Below are 18,024 nucleotides of genomic sequence, written 5' to 3' on the forward strand. Positions count from 1 at the left end.
GTGGGGAGGGAGAAGTAGTGTTTATCATCAGATCCCAATTCTGCTTCAGCAGCTTTGGCTGAGACTTCTACAAGTGTATGAACCCCAACCGTTCATCTCTTCCTACCCACCGTCCCAACAGAACACCACCATCTCCTTCGCTTCTGTGCAATCTGGAAACACCTAGCAGGCGCAGGGCCCGCGTCAGTGCCCGGGACCGCTCTGGGAGCCGGCCTGCTTCATCCCGGGGCGCTCGGTTCCGGTGCGCGCAGACCCGACAGTCCCCTAACTTAGCGCCCGGTCTTCCCACAGCGCTCGGCTCTGCCTTCGGCGGCGAGATCCCGTCCCACGCCCAGCGCGGGGAAGCGAGCTTCGGCCCTGCTACAGCCCGGTCCTCCGCTGCAGCCGGCCCTCGGACAACGGTCGCGCGCCGCACGCCCCTCCGGAAAGTGAAAGCGAGTGCCATCCGCAGAAGCAAAGGGGCGGGATCCACGCTTCCTACTACGCAAAAACGGAAAGGCCAGGCCGACCGTGGACAGCAAAGAGGTGGCGTTGCCTCCGCCGAGCCGCCGGCAGGCCCCGCCCAAGCCCGCCTCCTAGCGCGGGGACTACACTTCCCGAAGGTCTCCCCGGCCCCGAGGGGCGGGCCCAGCCGCCCTCCCGCTCACACTGGCGGTGACTGGCTTCCCGGAGGAGGGCGGGGCCTGCGCCAGCCAATAGACGAGGGGCTCGTTACGGCGGCGGAAGCAGCGGCGCTGGGCTGAGTGGTGGGGGACGGAGTGCTCGCGCCCCGGCGGCGGCTGCGGCGGCGGCAGCGGTAGGTCCGGAGCCGCGGACGTTGGCCCCGCAGGCTGCGAGTGCTCGGGAACGAGCTCGAGGAGGCGCGGCGGGCACTCGGTGCAGCGCCCAGGTAATGGCGGGACGGGCGCCCGGGAGTGGAGGGGAGAAAAGGGGAGGAGACGAGGGGGCGGGGCGGCCGAGCCGGGCTGTAACGTCTGTCCCGCTGCGTGTCCCCGGGGAAGGGCAGCGGTGCTGCGTCTCCCGCGGCTCAGACCTGGGCTCTGTGGCGACCTGGGCACGGCGGTTGGGCCGGCGGTAGGGGCCGGGTGTCCTGCAGCAAGGAAGGGAGAGGCGCTGGGTTGATTCGGCCGGGCGTGGGCCTTGGCGGGGAAGCGGAGCAGCCGGGGCGGGCGGGCAGACAGCCCGGGAGTTTGGCTCCCGGAGCAGTTTAAAGTGACTCTCCACATCCGGGCCCTGCGCCCGCCGCTTTTAGACCCCGGCGGAGGCGAGGCCTCCCGGCGCCCCGCCCCCCTCGCCGGAGCGCTAGTCTTCCACTGCCATTGGCTCCACCTCGAAGGGTTGGGGCTGGCACGGTGAGACGCGCTCCTGATTGGCTGGCAGTCGGCGGGAGGGTGGGACGGGATCCGTACGCGCAGGTCGCGGCGGATTGGTGCTAGCACTCGAGTGACGCGCCCTTCGGGTGGCCAATGGGCGGACAGGGGAGTTAAAGGCTGGTTCGGGGAAAGGGGACTGAACCCGAGCGGTGGCCCGGTGTCGGGGGGAGCGAACGGTGAGAGTGGGCAACGTCGTGTCCGGAGCGCGCTCGGTACAACCCTGCCCGCGACTCCGGAGCCCAGCGCTGCTACCGAGATGGGCCCTCCGCACCACCCCCAGCCCGGCGAGATGCAAGCAGGCGCGGCGGGCGGCGGGCGGTGGCTGCAGGTAAAGACCTACTGCTTGTCTTGGGGTTCCTCGGAACGCCTGTTCCGCGCCCCAAACTAGTCTCAGAGACCCGAGGTGCCTGGTGCACTGTTCTCCGATCTCAGCGGGGACTTTGGGTTGGGGCGGAGTTGGCGGCGAGTGGGGATGCCCTAGAGCTTGGCTTCTGCTGGAAAAGGGGTCGATTTTGCAGAAGGCGGTGAAGGTCTTGGGTCCTTCCGGCCCTGTGTTGGTCTGTGAAAAGGGGGAAAAGGATCTCCGTAAATGGAGGCCTGTGCAGAAAAAAGCATTTGAGAATTCCTTTTGGATCAGGTTTTCATATAAGGTTTCTGATTCCTTCTTAGGACAGGGCATCTTCCCTCTGATCTCCTAAGACACACCGGTGACAGTGCTGTTCACCTCGGTGTGAGGGTTAAGCCTTTCAGAAGGACTTGACATTCCCCATACAATTTTACAGACACATGTTTTGTATTCATGTATTGTGGCTGTTGTTCAGGATTCAGTGTTGACTTTTTAGTGTGGCAAACCACAAGTATTTATGGAGGGTCAGTGTCCCCCAACACCATATAAACAATCTTGCTATTAATTGAATTTATTTACATCCAAACTTACAAAATTTAGATAATTTCTGCACTGTATATTGATCTCAAGTAATTGTTTTAGATAAATGATGCTGCATTTGCTTTTAAGGGAAGATAGAGATACTAAATATGCTTTAATTTTTCATTGTAGATTCTAATCTCAGAATCCAGTAATAACCATATGACTGTATGCACTGCAGGTGGAAATGAGTTCTCAACAATTTCCTCGGTTAGGAACTCCTTCCACTGGGCTAAGCCAGGCTCCTTCACAGATTGCAAACAGTGGCTCTGCAGGATTGATTAACCCAGCAGCTACAGGTGAGATGTGTGGCATTCATCCATGTTACTTCCTGCTTTAAGTATATTGCCAGTTTTCTCATTTAAAAATTAGCAAATTCCTTCTGGGATTTCAGTAAATGCTAGGTCATCACATTTAAAGAAAGGATATATTACAATTCTAATTTAAATTACACAAGGCTTTTTTTCTCCCTTTTTAGTCACATCCTTCACATTTATAGTCACACATGAAAGCTGCAGTTAGCCCTTACAAACTGGTTTTCACGTATTGATATCTTCTCATTTAGTTAAGGCCCAGAGACACCGTAGTAAGAGCCCAAAGGTGTGCATAGGTCTTGTTTTAGAGGCCGGGGTGCTGCCACACATTCTGCAATTCACAGCAAAGGCCCTAGAAGGAAGAATTCAGTCGATTTACAGTGCTGAAGTTAAAGAACTGCTAGTAGTCCCTTTCTCTCTAGATATCCAGTAAAAAGATAGCCCTGCAAAGTGAAATGAAGTACTCCTTTTTCTTTTTTTTTTTACTCCTCACCCGAAGACATTTTTTCATTTTTTGTTCAGATAGAGCAGGAGGGAGAGAGAGGAAGAGAGAGAGAGAGAAACATTGACGGTGAAAGGTACACATCGAGTGGCTGCCACCCGTATGACCCAACCAGGGCCGGGGACAAACTGCAACCGAGGTACGTGCCCTTAGGGGGAACCGTACTTGGGTCTCTTTGGACCGCAGGCTGACGCTCTAACTGCTGAGCCAAACCGGTCAGGGCTCTATTTTTCTTCACTACCTGATTGCTATATTCATTATCATAGTAAACAGTACCACTGTCTACTCATTACTCACACCAGGGACTCGGGCATCATCTTTAATTGCTTTGTGTTTGTCTCTTGCCTATGAGTTAATGACCTTTAGACAAAAGTCTGTTTTAGCCTCATTTTCTATTGCTTTGCTTCCCTTCTGCCAACTTAGTTTTTGTTACAAATTTATTTTAGTTCCATTTATTCTTGAAGTAACTTTAAGCTACTCTGTGTCTCCTGTATAATATAGTATCTGCTCATATTTTCTGAATTCATGATAAAAAGTTTTCGGCCCTGGCCTGTTTGACTCAGTGCTTAGAGCGTCAGCCCGTGGACCAATGAGTCTTGGGTTCAATTCCGGTCAAGGGCACATACCTGGGTTGCGGTTTGGTCCTCAGCCTTGGTCCGTGTCATATGGGAGGCAACCATTCAATGTGTCTCTCTCCCTCCCTCTCTGCCTTCCTCCCTCCCACTGTATCTGAAGATAAAAATGGAAAAATACCTTCTGTTGAGGATTTAAAAACAAAAAGTTCTCGGCTTTCTTGAACTTGAGAATTTACACATTCTGTTTCTTTTGCCACAGTTTTCCTTCTTCCTTTCTACACTTACTTATTTGTCTAATGAGAGCCAGGACCATATCTGTCTCCTGTACTTTTCTGTGTGTTATAGTTGCTGGACAGTGTAGGGCACAAAGTAGGGATCAACACGTTCTTACAGAGCCACTTACAATGTTGACACTATGTTGCCTTTGCTATAACTTCACAACAGAATAATTTGGAAGAGCATAGCTAAGAATACTTTTTTTTTTTTTTGGTATGTGTCCCTGGTGGGAATTGAACCGGGACTCTCTGGTCCACAGGCTGATGCTCCAACCGCTGAGCCAAACCAGCCAGGGCTAAGAATACTTTTGACCATCTATATATATAAGCTGTCAGCAATAATTGCCCTCAGATTTTATTGAGAAGGAAAACCATTGACTTAGATCAAAACTGTCTGTAATTTTGTTTCTGAAGAGTGTGTTTTTTCCTCAGTTGCTTACAAAAAAAGAAAAGTTTTCTATAAGCAATACTTCCTATTGCTCTTATCAGAAGTAGTAGTTTGGGATCCTGAGCATATCAGGATTTCAAATACATGTTCAAAGTTTAGAAGTACAGATTACAAGTCTCTATTGCTTTAAGATTCTTTTCTGGAAAAAATAAACTGAAATTGAGAACTCCAGATATCTGGAAGGAAACGATAAATGGTTCAAAAAAGAGGTTACTGGGATATGGTCAGTACATTATGTCTTTTTTTTTGGTACGTGCCCCTTGCGGGAACCGAACCCAGGACTCTCTGGTTCACAGGTTGATGCTCCAACCGGTGAGCCAAACCGGCCAGGGCAGTACATTATGTCTTAATGAAATTGTCAAAAATCAAAGTCTTCCTGGACAAATAGATTTGGAGAAAAGTTATGAAATCATCCATTTTTCTTTTTTTTTAAACCCTCACCCAAGGACATTTTTACATTCTTTGTTCAGATAGAGTGGGAGGGAGAGAGAGTAAGAGAGAAAGAGAGAGAAACATCGACATGAAAGGGACATATTGAGTGGTTGCCACCCGCTGGACCAACCAGAGCTTGGGACACACTGCAACCGAGGCATGTTCCCTTGGCGGGAACCGAACTTGGGTCTCTCTGGACCACAGGCCGACGCTCTAACCGCTGAGCCAAACCGGCCAGGGCCATTTTCCTTCAATTTTTAATTAGGGGAAAATCTGTTTAGACAGTGGGGAAGGTTAAAAATTAATAAAGGAAAGACAGAAGTAAAACTGTCTCTATTCATAAACAACATGTTCTTGTATGCAGTAAATCTTAAAGAATGTTTGTAAAAGGCTGTTAGAACTAATAGATTCAATAAGTAATGGTTACTGGATAAATGTTTAATATATAAAAATAAATTCTATTTAATAGCAGTGAACAATGAAATTTTTAAAATGTCACTTACAGTGGCACCCAAAAAGAGCCCACAGAGAATTCAGGGACATTAACAAAATATGTGTAAGACCTAAAATTAGAAAAATTTGTAATTTTTTTTCACCTAATATGTAATATGTAATTTTGCTGAGAAAAATTAAAGGCCTAAATAAATAAAAATATCTGTCATGATCATGGATTGGAAAACTCAGTAATTTTTTTTTAAATAGTTTATTGTTTTGTTTTTGTGTTTTTCTTTAAAGAGAGAGAGACATCAGTGTGAGAGAAAAACATTGATTGGCTGCCTCCTGCATTCCCTCTACAGGGGATTGAGCCCACAACCCAGGCATGTGCCCTGATCAGGAATAGACTTAGCAGCCTTTTGGTATCTGGGATGATGCCCAACTGAGCCACACCAACTAGGGTGGAAAACTCAGTATTTTTAAGGTATCACTTCTATCACAGGGATTTGTAGATTTAAAGAAATTCTAATCAAAATCTCATTTGGTTCTTTTGTAAAAATTAACAACCTGAATCTAAAATTGATGTGGAAACCAAAGGACCTAAAATAGCCAAAGTAGTTTTGACCAAGAAAAGAAATTTGGAGACTCTGCTCCCTTACTTCATGACTTGTTATAAAGCTACACTAATGAAGACAGTGTGGTTTTGGCATAAAAATAGAAATATAGACCATTGGAACAAAGTGGAAATAGACCCACACATATGGTCAATGGGTTTTTGACAAAAGTACATAGATAATTCAGTAGGGAAATGATAGTCTTTTCTTTTTTTTTTTTTTTTTTTAATCCTCACCCGAGGACATTTTTTGTTCAGATAGAGCGGGAGGGAGAGAGAGGAAGAGAGAGAGAGAGAAACATCGATGCGAAGGGACACATTGAGTGGCTGCCACCCGCACGACCAACCAGGGCCGGGGACAAACTGCAACCGAGGTACGTGCCCTTAGCGGGAACCGAACCCGGGTCTCTCTGTACCGCAGGCCTACGCTCCAACCGCTGAGCCAAACAGCCCAGGGCTGGAAATGATAGTCTTTTCAACAAAATACTTCAGAACACCAAAATATCCATATGGGAAAACAAAATTAACTTTGACCTTTACCTTCACCATACACAAAAGTTAACTCAAAATGTATCATCATGGACTTAATATAAAATATAAATTTCTTAAAACAAAACATTGGAGAAACTGTTTGCCACCTTTAGGGTAAGCAGAAATTTCCTGGATCACAAAAAAACTAATTATAAAAGAAGCAACTGATACATTAAAAATGACTGCTTGTCAGGAGATCATTCACAAAATAAAAAGGCAAGGCACAGACTGAGAGAAGACATTTGCAATAAATGTATCTGCAAATGACTTATATCCTGAATACATAAAGAACTCTTTTAACTCAATGGTGAAAAGGCAAACAGCTGGATTTTTTTTTTTAACGAGCCAAATATTTGAATAGCCACTTCACCAAAGACCCCATTTAAAGGCCAAATAATTACATAAAAGATACTCAACTTAACCCTCAGGGCAGTGCATATTAAAACTAAGATGAGAGCCTATTTGGCTCGGTGGTTGAGCTGGTTTAGCATCGACCCTGCACCAAGAGGTCACCAGTTCAATTCCTAGTCAGAGCACATGCCCAGGTTGTGGGCCCAATCCCCAGTGAGGGGCATGCTGGAGGTGGCCAGTTGCTGTTTTCTCTCATCGATGTTTCTATCTCTCCCTTCCTCTCTCTCTAAATCATAAAGGAAAAAAATTTTTTAAACCCCTGGTGAGAAACTACTACACATCCACAAAATGACTACAATTGAAGACCGATAATACAAAGTTTTGATGTGTCTGTGGAACAAGTTGAACTTATGCATTGTTGGTAAAAATGCAAAATCTAGCCACTTTGGGAAATGGTTTGTCAGTATTTTATAAAATGACACTAGAACCTCCGTTCTCGAACTTAATTCATTCTGGAAGACTCTGAAAACCGAATCATTTTTCCCATTAGCAGTAATTTATATTGAATGAATCTGTTCTTGACCCCCAAATGATTTCCCTGTTTTAACCTTTCTTATATACAGTGCATGTATAATATACTGATTAATCTATAAATCAACACTTCCAAAACAAAAAGTATATAAAATGTAAATAAAAATTTAACAAAAGGGAAATGAAATGTACAGTAAAAATGAAAATTTAATAAGCAGCAACAAAAGCAAAAAAACATGAAAATATTCACAGCACGATTTCCTGAGATGTTAATAATATGAAGTGTAGGGTTGAGAAGCAGATTGTTTGAGGTGGGAGACATTTGAGAACGTAGGTTTGACTATAAACAGAAATTTATCCTACAACCCAGCAATCCATTCATGGGTATTTACCCAAGACATATGAAAACATATGTCATACATACAGAGACTTCCCTTCAACGTGCATAGAATCATTATTCATAAGAGCCAAAAACGAAACAATCCAGATTTTACTAGTTGGCGGTTAGAGGAGCACAGTTTGTTTTATCCCTGCAATGGAGCACTAAGCAACAAAGAGCAAACTTACTGGTCCACATAGTAGCAGGATGAACCTTGAAACATGCTGAGAGGAGCCAGCACAGGCCACATGGCGCATGCTTCTAGTCCCTTGGAATTCCAGGAAAGATCAAGCTCTGACGATACCTGGGTTCAGTTCCCGCTAAGGGCGCATACCTCGGTTGCAGTTTGTCCCCGGCCCTGGTTGGTCGTGCGGGTGGCAGCTACTCAGTGTGTCCCTTTCACGTCGATGTTTCTCTCTCTCTCTTTCTCCCTCTCTCTCCCTCCCACTGTATCTGAACAAAAAATGGAAAAATGTTCTTGGGTGAGGATAAAAAATATATATATATCCTTGGGTGAGGATAAAAGAAGAATAAAATAAAATTATGCAGGGTATTTTTTCTATCATTAGTTTCATCCCTAGGTATATAGTCAATAGAAATGGTCATGTGCTCACCAAAAGACATGTACTAGTACAGTTACACAATAGCAAAATCTGAAAAGTAGCTAAATGCCCGTTAACAGTAAAATGAATAATGTTGGTTTATTAACTCAGTGGTACACTATCCTGAGATTGAAAGCTTTCTAGCTATGTGCAATAGCATGCATTAACCTCATACCTGTAAGTGAAAGGAGCGAGATAGAACAGTGGGGTAACATTGGTTCTGAATCTATTTATTTATAAAGTTAAAAAACAGACGTAGTGATCTATAGTGTTAGAAGATGGTGAATGCACTTAGGAGGCATAGTGACTGAACAGAGGGTTTCTGGGAAACCAGGAAAGGTTTGCTTCTTGATCTGGATGCTGATTCTCAGGTATATTCAGTTTGTGAAAGTTCACTGAGCTATACAATTAATATTTGTGTGTTTGTTTTTATGAAGGTTTTATTTCAATTTAAAAGGTAAAAAATTAACAACCCCCCCAATCAAAGAGGTAAGCATCCAAAGGTTTACTAAAATAGTAACTGCTGGTGCCTTTGGGAACAGCTTTACTTTATAGTTTTCCAAATAATTAAAAATTGACTCCATAAGTATAATCTTTACATTCAGAAAAATAATGCTAGTATTAATTTGGAAAATGATAGACAAAAATGAGTTAATGTTTTCACAAACTCTCTTCTTTTATTACATTAGTTCCTTGATTTTTTAAAACTTATTTTTAAATAGGGTATGAGAAGTATATACAGTAGAAAGTCTCTCCCATCCCTATCACCCAGTCCTCCACTTGATTTCCCTTCAGGCAACTAAGATGCTTTTGGACATATGTTATTCATATCTAAATTCCAGTACATATATGTATGTGTGTATTTTATTTACTTTTTTGCTGTTCTGTATCTTGCTTTTTTTTATTTGATTTTTAGACAGAGAAGAAGGGAGAGGGAGAGAGATAGAAACATTGATGAGAGAGAACATCAATTGGCTGCCTCCCCACTGGGGATTGGACCCACAATCTGGGCATGTGCCCTGACCAGGAATTGAACTGGTGACCTCTTGGTGCATGAGCCACACTGGCCAGGCTCTCCCTCCTTTTTTTTACTTATATACTTTTCCATAATATATGTCAGAATTTTTTTTACAAGATTAACTAAAAGACTTCCTCATTGTGTTTTTCTAGTTGCCTAGTAGTCTGTGTGGGTCCACCATAATTTACATAGCCAATCACCTATTGATGGACATGGTGTTTTTGTTGTTGTTGTTCTCAGTTTCTTTACTAGAATAAATATGCTGAAACAAACAGCTTTGTACATAAGGCATTCTGCACATATGCTATGTATCTGTGAGATGCACCCCTGCAACGGGCTTGCTGAGCCTCATGGTGTGTGTGCATTGTAATAATGGTGGGGATCGCCTCATTTGCCTCATAAGGATTTGGACTTTGAAATTTGTTTTGAAAAATTTTATGTTCTTGGACTTAAGAACTATACCTAAATTATCTTGTTTTGTTTTTTAAATGAAGGCCGTTTTTAAAAATTCAGATTCTTTGCCCAGCTGGTGTGGCTCAGTGCCGGTTTGATCCCCGGTCAGGACACATGCCCAGATTGTGGGCCCAATCCCCAGTGGGGGGCGTGCAGGAGGCAGCCAATCAATGTCCTCTCTCATCGATGTTTCTCTCTCTCCCTCTCCATTCCTCCTTCTCTAAAATCAATAAGGAAAAAGTTAAATAAATAAAATAAAATTCAGATTCATTTTTTTAAAAATCCTCAACCAAGGATATGTTTTTATTGATTTTAGAAATGGAGGGAGGGGGGGAGAGAGAAGAGAGGGAAACATCCATCCTTGATAGGTTGCCTCCCATATGCACCCTGACGTAGGTATGTGCCCTGTCCAGGAATCGAGCCCATACCCTTTTGGTGTCTGGGATAATGCTCCAGCCAATTAAGCCACACCAGCCAGGGCTTAAATTATCTTTTTAATGTTAGTTTTATAAGTTTTAAAATAAATATTTAAGAAGAAATTGTCTTTTACATTGCACTTTCAACAATTTGAGCTCATTTTTGATAGTTTTCAAGTCCTTAGTTCATAGGAATGGGAAAGCCACAGTCTCTAAAACAAGTCCTGTTTCACAGGTATGATTTTGACATTTGACATCCATCAGGGGAATTGAATGCCCAAATTCTCCTTCTTTAGAAAACCTTGCAAGGAAACAGCCAGTTTATTAACACTGAAACTTAGTTGCAAGTGCCACTATTATATGTACTGTTATGTTAATTAATATTGGAAGGATGTGATATGCTGTTTTATCCTTAATATCTTCATTAGTCAGTGATGAATCTAGTCGAGATGCTGAAGTCGCTGCCAGGGAGCACATGGGTTCCAGCAGCTCCCTCCAGTCCCGTGAAGAGAAGCAGGAGCCAGTTGTGGTAAGGCCCTATCCACAGGTGCAGATGCTGTCTACACACCATGCTGTCGCCTCGGGCCCACCTGTCACCGTGACAGCCCCACCAGCACATCTGACACCGGCAGTGCCACTCTCGTTTTCAGAGGGACTTATGAAGGTAATGGAGAGGTTTAAAGTTTCACATTGAACCACAGCCAGAGACTGGCTGTAGTATCTCTGACAATTTTCGCGAAGTTTTTGGCTGTATTCTAGGATCGTGGTTTGTTTTGACCTATCAGTCCAACTCTACTCTGTGATTCAGAGTTCCACTGTTTTGGCTAGTTTTGTGCCACTGGGCAGTTGGCATCACAGGATCTTTTCTAACATTGATTTTGTTCAAGTTACAGACATGCTAACCAAGGTTTTGTACTCAAGGTTTTGATTTGTTTTTTGCTTCAATACTCACCTGAGGATATGCTTACTGATCTTTTTTAGGGAGAGAGAAACAGATATAAGAGAGAACATCGATTGGTTGCCCTCTATACATGCCCCGACTAGGGATTGAAACTACAACCTAAATATGTGCCCTGACTGGGAATTGAACCCCCAGCCTTTCAGTGTATGGAAGAATGCTCCAACCAACTGAGCCACCTGGTCGGGGCCAAGGTTTTGTTTTAACAGCTTGCTAACTTGGGGATAGCTGAGAATATTGCCTTTTGTATTACCTTGTAGTTACGTTTCAGTGACTGAGAGTTTTGCTTACTTTTGCCTAAATGTGTGGGAGACAGCATTGTATAGAAGACTGTGTGTTGCGAGCCATGCAGAGCTGGGCTTTCTTCCCAGTTCTAGTAGTTGCTCTTTGTGTGGCTTTGAGCAAACAACTTGGACTTGTTTTGCATGCTTCCTCATCTGTGCAGTGGGAATGTGAACACTTCAGTGAAGAGCTGTGATAACAGATAAACATATAAGGCTCTGCCATCTTTCCTGGCACTCTCCAGGGTTGGTGTGTGTGCTTTATAATGAAATGCATCACTGGTAAAAAGCTATTGAATTGTTTCATGTGGTTTTCTGTTTGCAGCCGCCCTCGAAGCCCACCATGCCTAGCCGTCCCATTGCTCCTGCTCCACCTTCTACCTTGTCACTTCCCCCCAAGGTTCCAGGGCAGGTTACCGTTACCATGGAGAGTAGCATCCCTCAAGCTTCAGCCATTCCTGTGGCAACAATCAGCGGACAACAGGTTTTTTTTCCTCTTAATTTGTTGATTTTCAAACTGAGGTGCCAGACTGTTGATCGTTGTTTGTTGAATGCCAGCAGTACACTAGGTGCTGTTCTCAATAACAGATAAAGCAGCCATTCATGTCTGCGAGGGGGAGATGGCAGATTTGATGGAGAAGGATAGCTGCAGGGACTAAAGTCTCTGTCGTTCAGCCAGTAGGTGTGAGCATCTCTGCGTGTGAGGAACTAGGTCAGCGTGACACACAGACCTGGATGAGACCGTCCCTGTCCTTGAGCTCAGAGCCCAGTCGTGCTTGGCTGTAGGTTCAGAATGCTGGTGGGTGGAGAACAGTCACAGCAGTCGTGCTTTTCTAGGTTTTGCTCTGGGGACAGCGAATGTGTATTTCTTGGGTGGCTGGTGGGCTCTTTCAAGCAGCCCACCAATCATGAACAGTTATGTATTTGGAAGTCCTGTGTTTTAAATGAAACCATTTTTGAAATTGTAGTTCTGCTGCATAATATGTATTCGATTTATTTAAATATTTTAAATCACCAATGTGAAAAACTGAAACACAACTTTCCCTCCAAGTTTTCAAAAAAAAAAATTGTTAATTGTTATTCAAACAGATGTACTGTGTTTTCCTTGTGTCCTCCCAGAAGTGCTAGAGAACCCTCCCCACACGCCTGAGAAGCTCGGTGTCAGGGCTGGGAGAGTGAGGGAGGTGTCCAAGGTGTGAGCTGGAGAGCTGGTAGGGAGTACATGCTGGGTGCCAGCTGACATTCAAGTAGAAACAGACATTGAAGAACGTTGACTACAGTGGCCTGAGGAGGAAAGGACAAGAATAGGACAAAAGAAGCCTTTGGCCAAGACAGAGAGCACACGTGGAAGACTAATGATGAGGATGACAGTGTCCAAAAGTGGGCAGTCAGCTGTGTCCTCTGTCACGGGGATCCAGCAACTAGCTAGCTCATGTGTCCTCAGAGTCACTTACCATATGCCTTCTGGCCCAGGTCATCATACAATATGCTGCATGAAAAGAGCTAAATGTCCTTTTCCTTGGGTTTCTCACTATCGGAAAGGAACGACCTGACCCACATGTGGCGACAGCTGACTTCCTAGAAGCAATGTCAAAACACCAGTGGCTCAGACTGAGCATGGAAGGTAACATTACATCTGTTTGTTGCAGGGCCATCCCAGTAACCTGCATCACATCATGACCACAAACGTGCAGATGTCCATCATCCGCAGCAGTGCTCCTGGGCCCCCTCTTCACATCGGAGCGTCCCATTTACCTCGAGGTAAACACTGCACATGTTGTCCACACTCTCGAAATGCAATATATATTTGGTAGGAGATAGTTACACAAAACATATCCAGAGTCAGCTTATTAATGTTATAGGACAGCAGAAATACTGCGGTCCACATGGTTAGCATGGTCTAATACGCGCGTATGGTAGTCACAAGTATAAGTGTGTGTAAGTTTAAAGAAATCCAGATTTTTAGTGAGATCTAAAAATTGTCCTTTTTAATGAGGAACTTTTCAAGTCCATGATAGCCTAATCATGGTCTTCATTGTTATTTATTAATTTTTTTTAATCCTCACCTGAGGACATGTTTGCATTCATCTTCAGGTAGAGTGGGAAGGAGAGAGGAAGGAAGAGAGAGAGAAACATCAATGTGAGAGACACACATCGAGTGGCTGCCACCCACACAATCCCAGCTGGGGCCGGGGACAAACTACAACCGAGGTACGTGCCATTAGCGGGAACCAAACCTGGGTCTCTGGACTGCAGGCCAATGCTCTAACCGCTTAGCCAAATCGGCCACGGCCATTTTTAATAAATTAGTTGCAAGTACTAATACTTGAATGTTTAAAGTTTAGTGAGAATTGACAAAATTTTTTACTCACAAAAGATGAATTTATTCCTATAATTAAGATCTAATAGGTTGTGAGGTATTAAATTTAATGAGTTTTCTCAACACCTTGGTCAAAAATTGTTAACTTCTAGTGGAGAGTATAAAATCACTACTTGCAAAATTAAATCAGCAAACACAAACCAGACTCACTTGGCCGTCACATAGCTTAGTGAGTGCTGGATGAGGCTCACGGACGGCAGGGTCTGTGTGAGAGCAGAGCTGTCCTCGTGAAGATGCTGATTCGTCCTGTGCTTCTTTCACAGGCGGTTTGCACCTAGGGCAAAGGCAGTTGTCGAGTGAGCTCTCGCTGGGTGTCTGGTGAGGGTGATTGCCGGGACCATGGCCTGGATCTGGGCGACAATGCCACACCAGGCCATTTGCTGTGTGCTTCACTGCTACACACTTACAGCTAAAAAAAAAATAGCCCCAAACTGCCAGTTTCATTTAAGAATGTCTTTGAGGAAACAATGAGATTAATATGTGTTAAATCTCCACCCTTGAGTGCACGTTTTCTGTGATGAAACAGGAAGTATACGTAAAGCACTTTCACTCAGTAGTGACACTTAGTTTTAGACATTCTGATGATTTTCCTAGGAAACATAATGAGGACTATTTAAATTTTCAGTCTACTAATGAAAGAAATACTATTTTTGCAGGTGCAGCTGCGGCTGCTGTCATGTCTAGCTCTAAAGTGACCACAGTGCTGAGGCCAACGTCCCAGTTGCCCAATGCCGCAGCAGCGCAGCCAGCAGTCCAGCACATCATCCACCAGCCGATCCAGGTACATCTGGGCATGGGCAGGCGGTGGGAAGGGTGACGAGCCTCTCTAAGTCGATCATTCTGCTGGGCACTGAGAGTCCTTCAACAGCAGATGCCTTGCAGTCTAGTTGCCAAGACGGAGGGAAGTTGAATAGTACTGTACCATCTGATCTGCTGTAGGAATTTTACAGAGATAGCAAGGGAAGGTTTTTCCCCCCTCACCTGAGGATATTTTTACTGATTTTTAGAGAGAGGAAGGGAGAAAGAGAGGAACATCAGTTGCCTCCCATACATGCCCCCACTGTGAATTGAACCTACAACTTTTTGGTGCACAGACTACGTTCCAACCAAGTGAGCCACACCAGCCAGAGCCACGCTTTCTGTTAGGATGATGCGGTAACGGGGATCCAGAGAAGGGAAGAGGAAGTAGGGGGCAGCACTGTGAGCGTTGGAAGGAAGACAGTGACAGTCATATGCAGTGTTTAGTGAAGGCTCTGAGAACCGGGGGCTCTGAATTGGACAGGGGCATGAACCCCTAAATGTTCTATGCTCATATATATACTTTTTGAGGAAGACAGTCCATGACTTTCAGCCTTTTTCCAAGGGAATCTGTGGCCTCCACTACTGAAGTACAATGTGTTGCTAGATGACACTGTGGTGTCTCTAAGTTCAGAACTCGAGGACACAGAGTGTAAACTTGACTTTGTACACTGCAGAGATTCTCTGGTTTTTGAATAAAGTCATTTATGGTCAAACAAATATCTGTGAAAGATTAACCTACTGAATTACATATGGAAGGTGGAAACTCAAATACTTTGGGGGACCAGATTGGTAGTATGTATCACAGCTGGGTTTAAAACGGTAAACTAAAGTACTGATTAGAACACTGAGTAGTACATGTTCAGCCTAGAACTTTCTAATTGAAACAGAATAGAAAACCTTGGTAGCTAACCACACATTTGGAAACATAGCCCCAGGAGGCTATGTGGTGTATTGGGAGGATTAGAGAAGGAGGAAAACCCAGACAAGGAGCTCCCTAGTGGGGAAGACAGTGCAGCAGCCCTAATGTGAGACGGCAGGCTGTACCCATAGGTAGAGCAGATACGTGGTTGGAAGAAGAAATACAGAAATCAAGAATGGGCAGTTTGCAGATTTAAGTACATGTAATAAGGTCCAAAAAGAGGAACTACTGAGGATTCAGATCAATGGAATAATTGACAGCAGGCAAGCACGTGAAGCCCAGTGTGGAACTCATTTGTTAAATGAAGATTTTACACACACATGTAGTGGAAAGGGAAGTATATTCATGGAAAACATCCAGAAAGCATACTAGCATGCGTTTGCTTTCAGTGTGCTAACTCAGATGACCGGAGAGTTATAGCAGCTCTGTCCAGTGGCTGAGTAGACCCTTTGTGGAAAGCACTTGGTTGTGTGGTAGTGTAAAATGTGTACAGCAGGACCGACAACATCTGTGAGAATTCTTTTTCTCTTTTGTTATCCTCACCTGAGGACATATTTTTCCATTTTTTGTTCAGATAGAGTGGGAGGGAGAGAGGAAGAGAAGAGAGAGAGAGAGAAACATCGACATGAAAGGGACACATCAAGTGGCTGCCACCCGCACGACCAACGAGGGCCTGGGGCAAACTGCAACCAAGGTACGCACTCTTAGCGGGAACTGAACCCGGGTCTCTCTGGACTGCAGGCCAACGCTCTAACAGCGGAGCCAAACCGACCAGGGCCGTGTGTGGAAATTCTTGATCACAAGGCTTAGATCCACATTTGTACTAACACAGTAGGACAGAATTTTGAATCTAGTTGTGTTTGAAAAGAAGTGGATTGTATTTTATCCATTCAAAGTTGGATTTCTATTTTATTTTATTTTATTTTATTTTATTTTATTTTATTTTTTATTTTATTTTATTTTTTTGTGGTACATGCTCCTAGTGGGAACTGAACCCGGGACTCTCTGGTCCGCAGGCTGACGCTCAACCGCTGAGCCAAACTGGCCAGGGCAGATTTCTTTTTTAAAATTCTAACTTTTTTGGTAACAGCCCATCCAAAAAGAGGATTTCTTAGTAAGAATGTACAACCATTTGGACATTAACACTTATTTGAAGGCCCAAGGTTCAAATTATACTTTTAGTGTTTGGCTTACTATATTTTATTTTGCTTTTTGTATTAAATGAAATTTACTTTTCTCTTCTCTTGGTAGTCTCGTCCACCGGTGACCACCTCTAATACCATCCCTCCTGCTGTAGTAGCCACTGTGTCAGCCACCAGAGCTCAGTCTCCAGTCATCACTACAACAGCAGCACATGCTACTGATTCAGCACTTAGGTATGTGTGGAGTTTGATGATAAAGGCGTTTTCTCGTCTCCCCCTTTTTCCTTTTCTTCCTTAATTCCTTTTAACTCAATAAGCACTTCTTAAGTTCTTCTTTCAATGAGCTATGTGGTGTTCTCGATACTGAAGATAAAACAAACAAATTCCTGGCTCGGAGTTTCTATTTTTAGAATCTGGGGACATACAGTAAATAAATGCGTGTGTGTGTGTCTGTGTACATACTTTTTTATTTATTTATTTTATTTATTTTTTTATTTTTATTTTTTTAATCCTCACCCGAGGACATGTTTCCATTTTTTGTACAGACAGTGTGGGAGGGAGAGAGAGGAAGAGAGAGAGAGGGAAACCTCGATGTGAAAGGGACACATCGAGTGGCTGCCACCCGCACGACCAACCAGGGCCGGGGACAAACCTGGCCATTAGCGGGAACCGAACCCGGGTCTCTCCGGACCGCAGGCGGACGCTCTAACCGCTGAGCCAAGCCGGCCAGGGCAATGTACATACTTTTTTAGATGAAGAAAAACGTTTCTGGGAAAAATTAGTAGTTTGAATGACATTTGGAGTGAGAGTAGGCAGTACAGGGGGCTTACTTTTTCATATAAGGTGATCAGGGAGGGCTTTGTTGATAAGAATACATTTGAGCAGAAAATTGGAAGACATGATGAAGCAAACCATATGGCTACCAAGCTAAGAGCATTCCACAGTGGGAACAGTAAGTGCAAAGACCATGACTTAGGATAACATTTGCCACATAAAAGGAGCAGCAGGAGAGGAAAGTGAAGCAAGATGGTGGTGGACAGGACCTGAACAAGGGTGGGTGTGAATGAGTGTGAGTGGATGTGAGTGTGGACGAGCAACTTCGAGCAGTACAGAAAGGTGGGGCAGGGGTTCCTGTGCTGTGGACGGGGAGCAACAGGCTACCGCGGTAAGCAGCTTGTCAGGGCACTTCTTCCTGTGCAGCTGGAAGGCCCTGCCATTTTGGAATATCCCTGGTCTTCTCTGGGAGGAGGCAGTTGGGAGTGGCTTGGGCCGAGCAACCTGAGTCCACCAGTGCACCTTGCACCATCAGACCAGTGGATGCCAATGTGTCTACGTGAAAACAGTGCACTGTCAAGGTGCCTGCTACGGAA

At 44.4% G+C, this 18,024-nt stretch overlaps 1 protein-coding gene across 3 annotated transcripts in view; it reads left to right on the top strand.

Moving 5' to 3' along the window:
- Window positions 1–831: 831 nt before the first annotated feature.
- Window positions 832–18,024, top strand: part of SAP130 (Sin3A associated protein 130) — a 74,807-nt gene continuing 57,614 nt past the window's right edge. The window contains exons 1-7 of one of the 3 annotated variants that reach the window (XM_036253445.1): window positions 832–889; window positions 2,431–2,597; window positions 10,602–10,837; window positions 11,738–11,896; window positions 13,062–13,173; window positions 14,449–14,573; window positions 16,764–16,888. In XM_036253445.1, coding sequence (XP_036109338.1) covers window positions 2,486–2,597; window positions 10,602–10,837; window positions 11,738–11,896; window positions 13,062–13,173; window positions 14,449–14,573; window positions 16,764–16,888 — 869 coding nt within the window. In that variant the 5' untranslated portion in view covers window positions 832–889; window positions 2,431–2,485. Of the gene's footprint in view, window positions 890–1,629; window positions 1,702–2,430; window positions 2,598–10,601; window positions 10,838–11,737; window positions 11,897–13,061; window positions 13,174–14,448; window positions 14,574–16,763; window positions 16,889–18,024 lie in introns of those variants that run through there. The other 2 variants (XM_036253446.1, XM_036253447.1) reach the window with 2 other exon arrangements.

The sequence above is a fragment of the Molossus molossus genome, unplaced genomic scaffold, assembly GCF_014108415.1.
Source record: "Molossus molossus isolate mMolMol1 unplaced genomic scaffold, mMolMol1.p scaffold_m16_p_11, whole genome shotgun sequence".
NCBI classification, from domain to species: domain Eukaryota; kingdom Metazoa; phylum Chordata; class Mammalia; order Chiroptera; family Molossidae; genus Molossus; species Molossus molossus.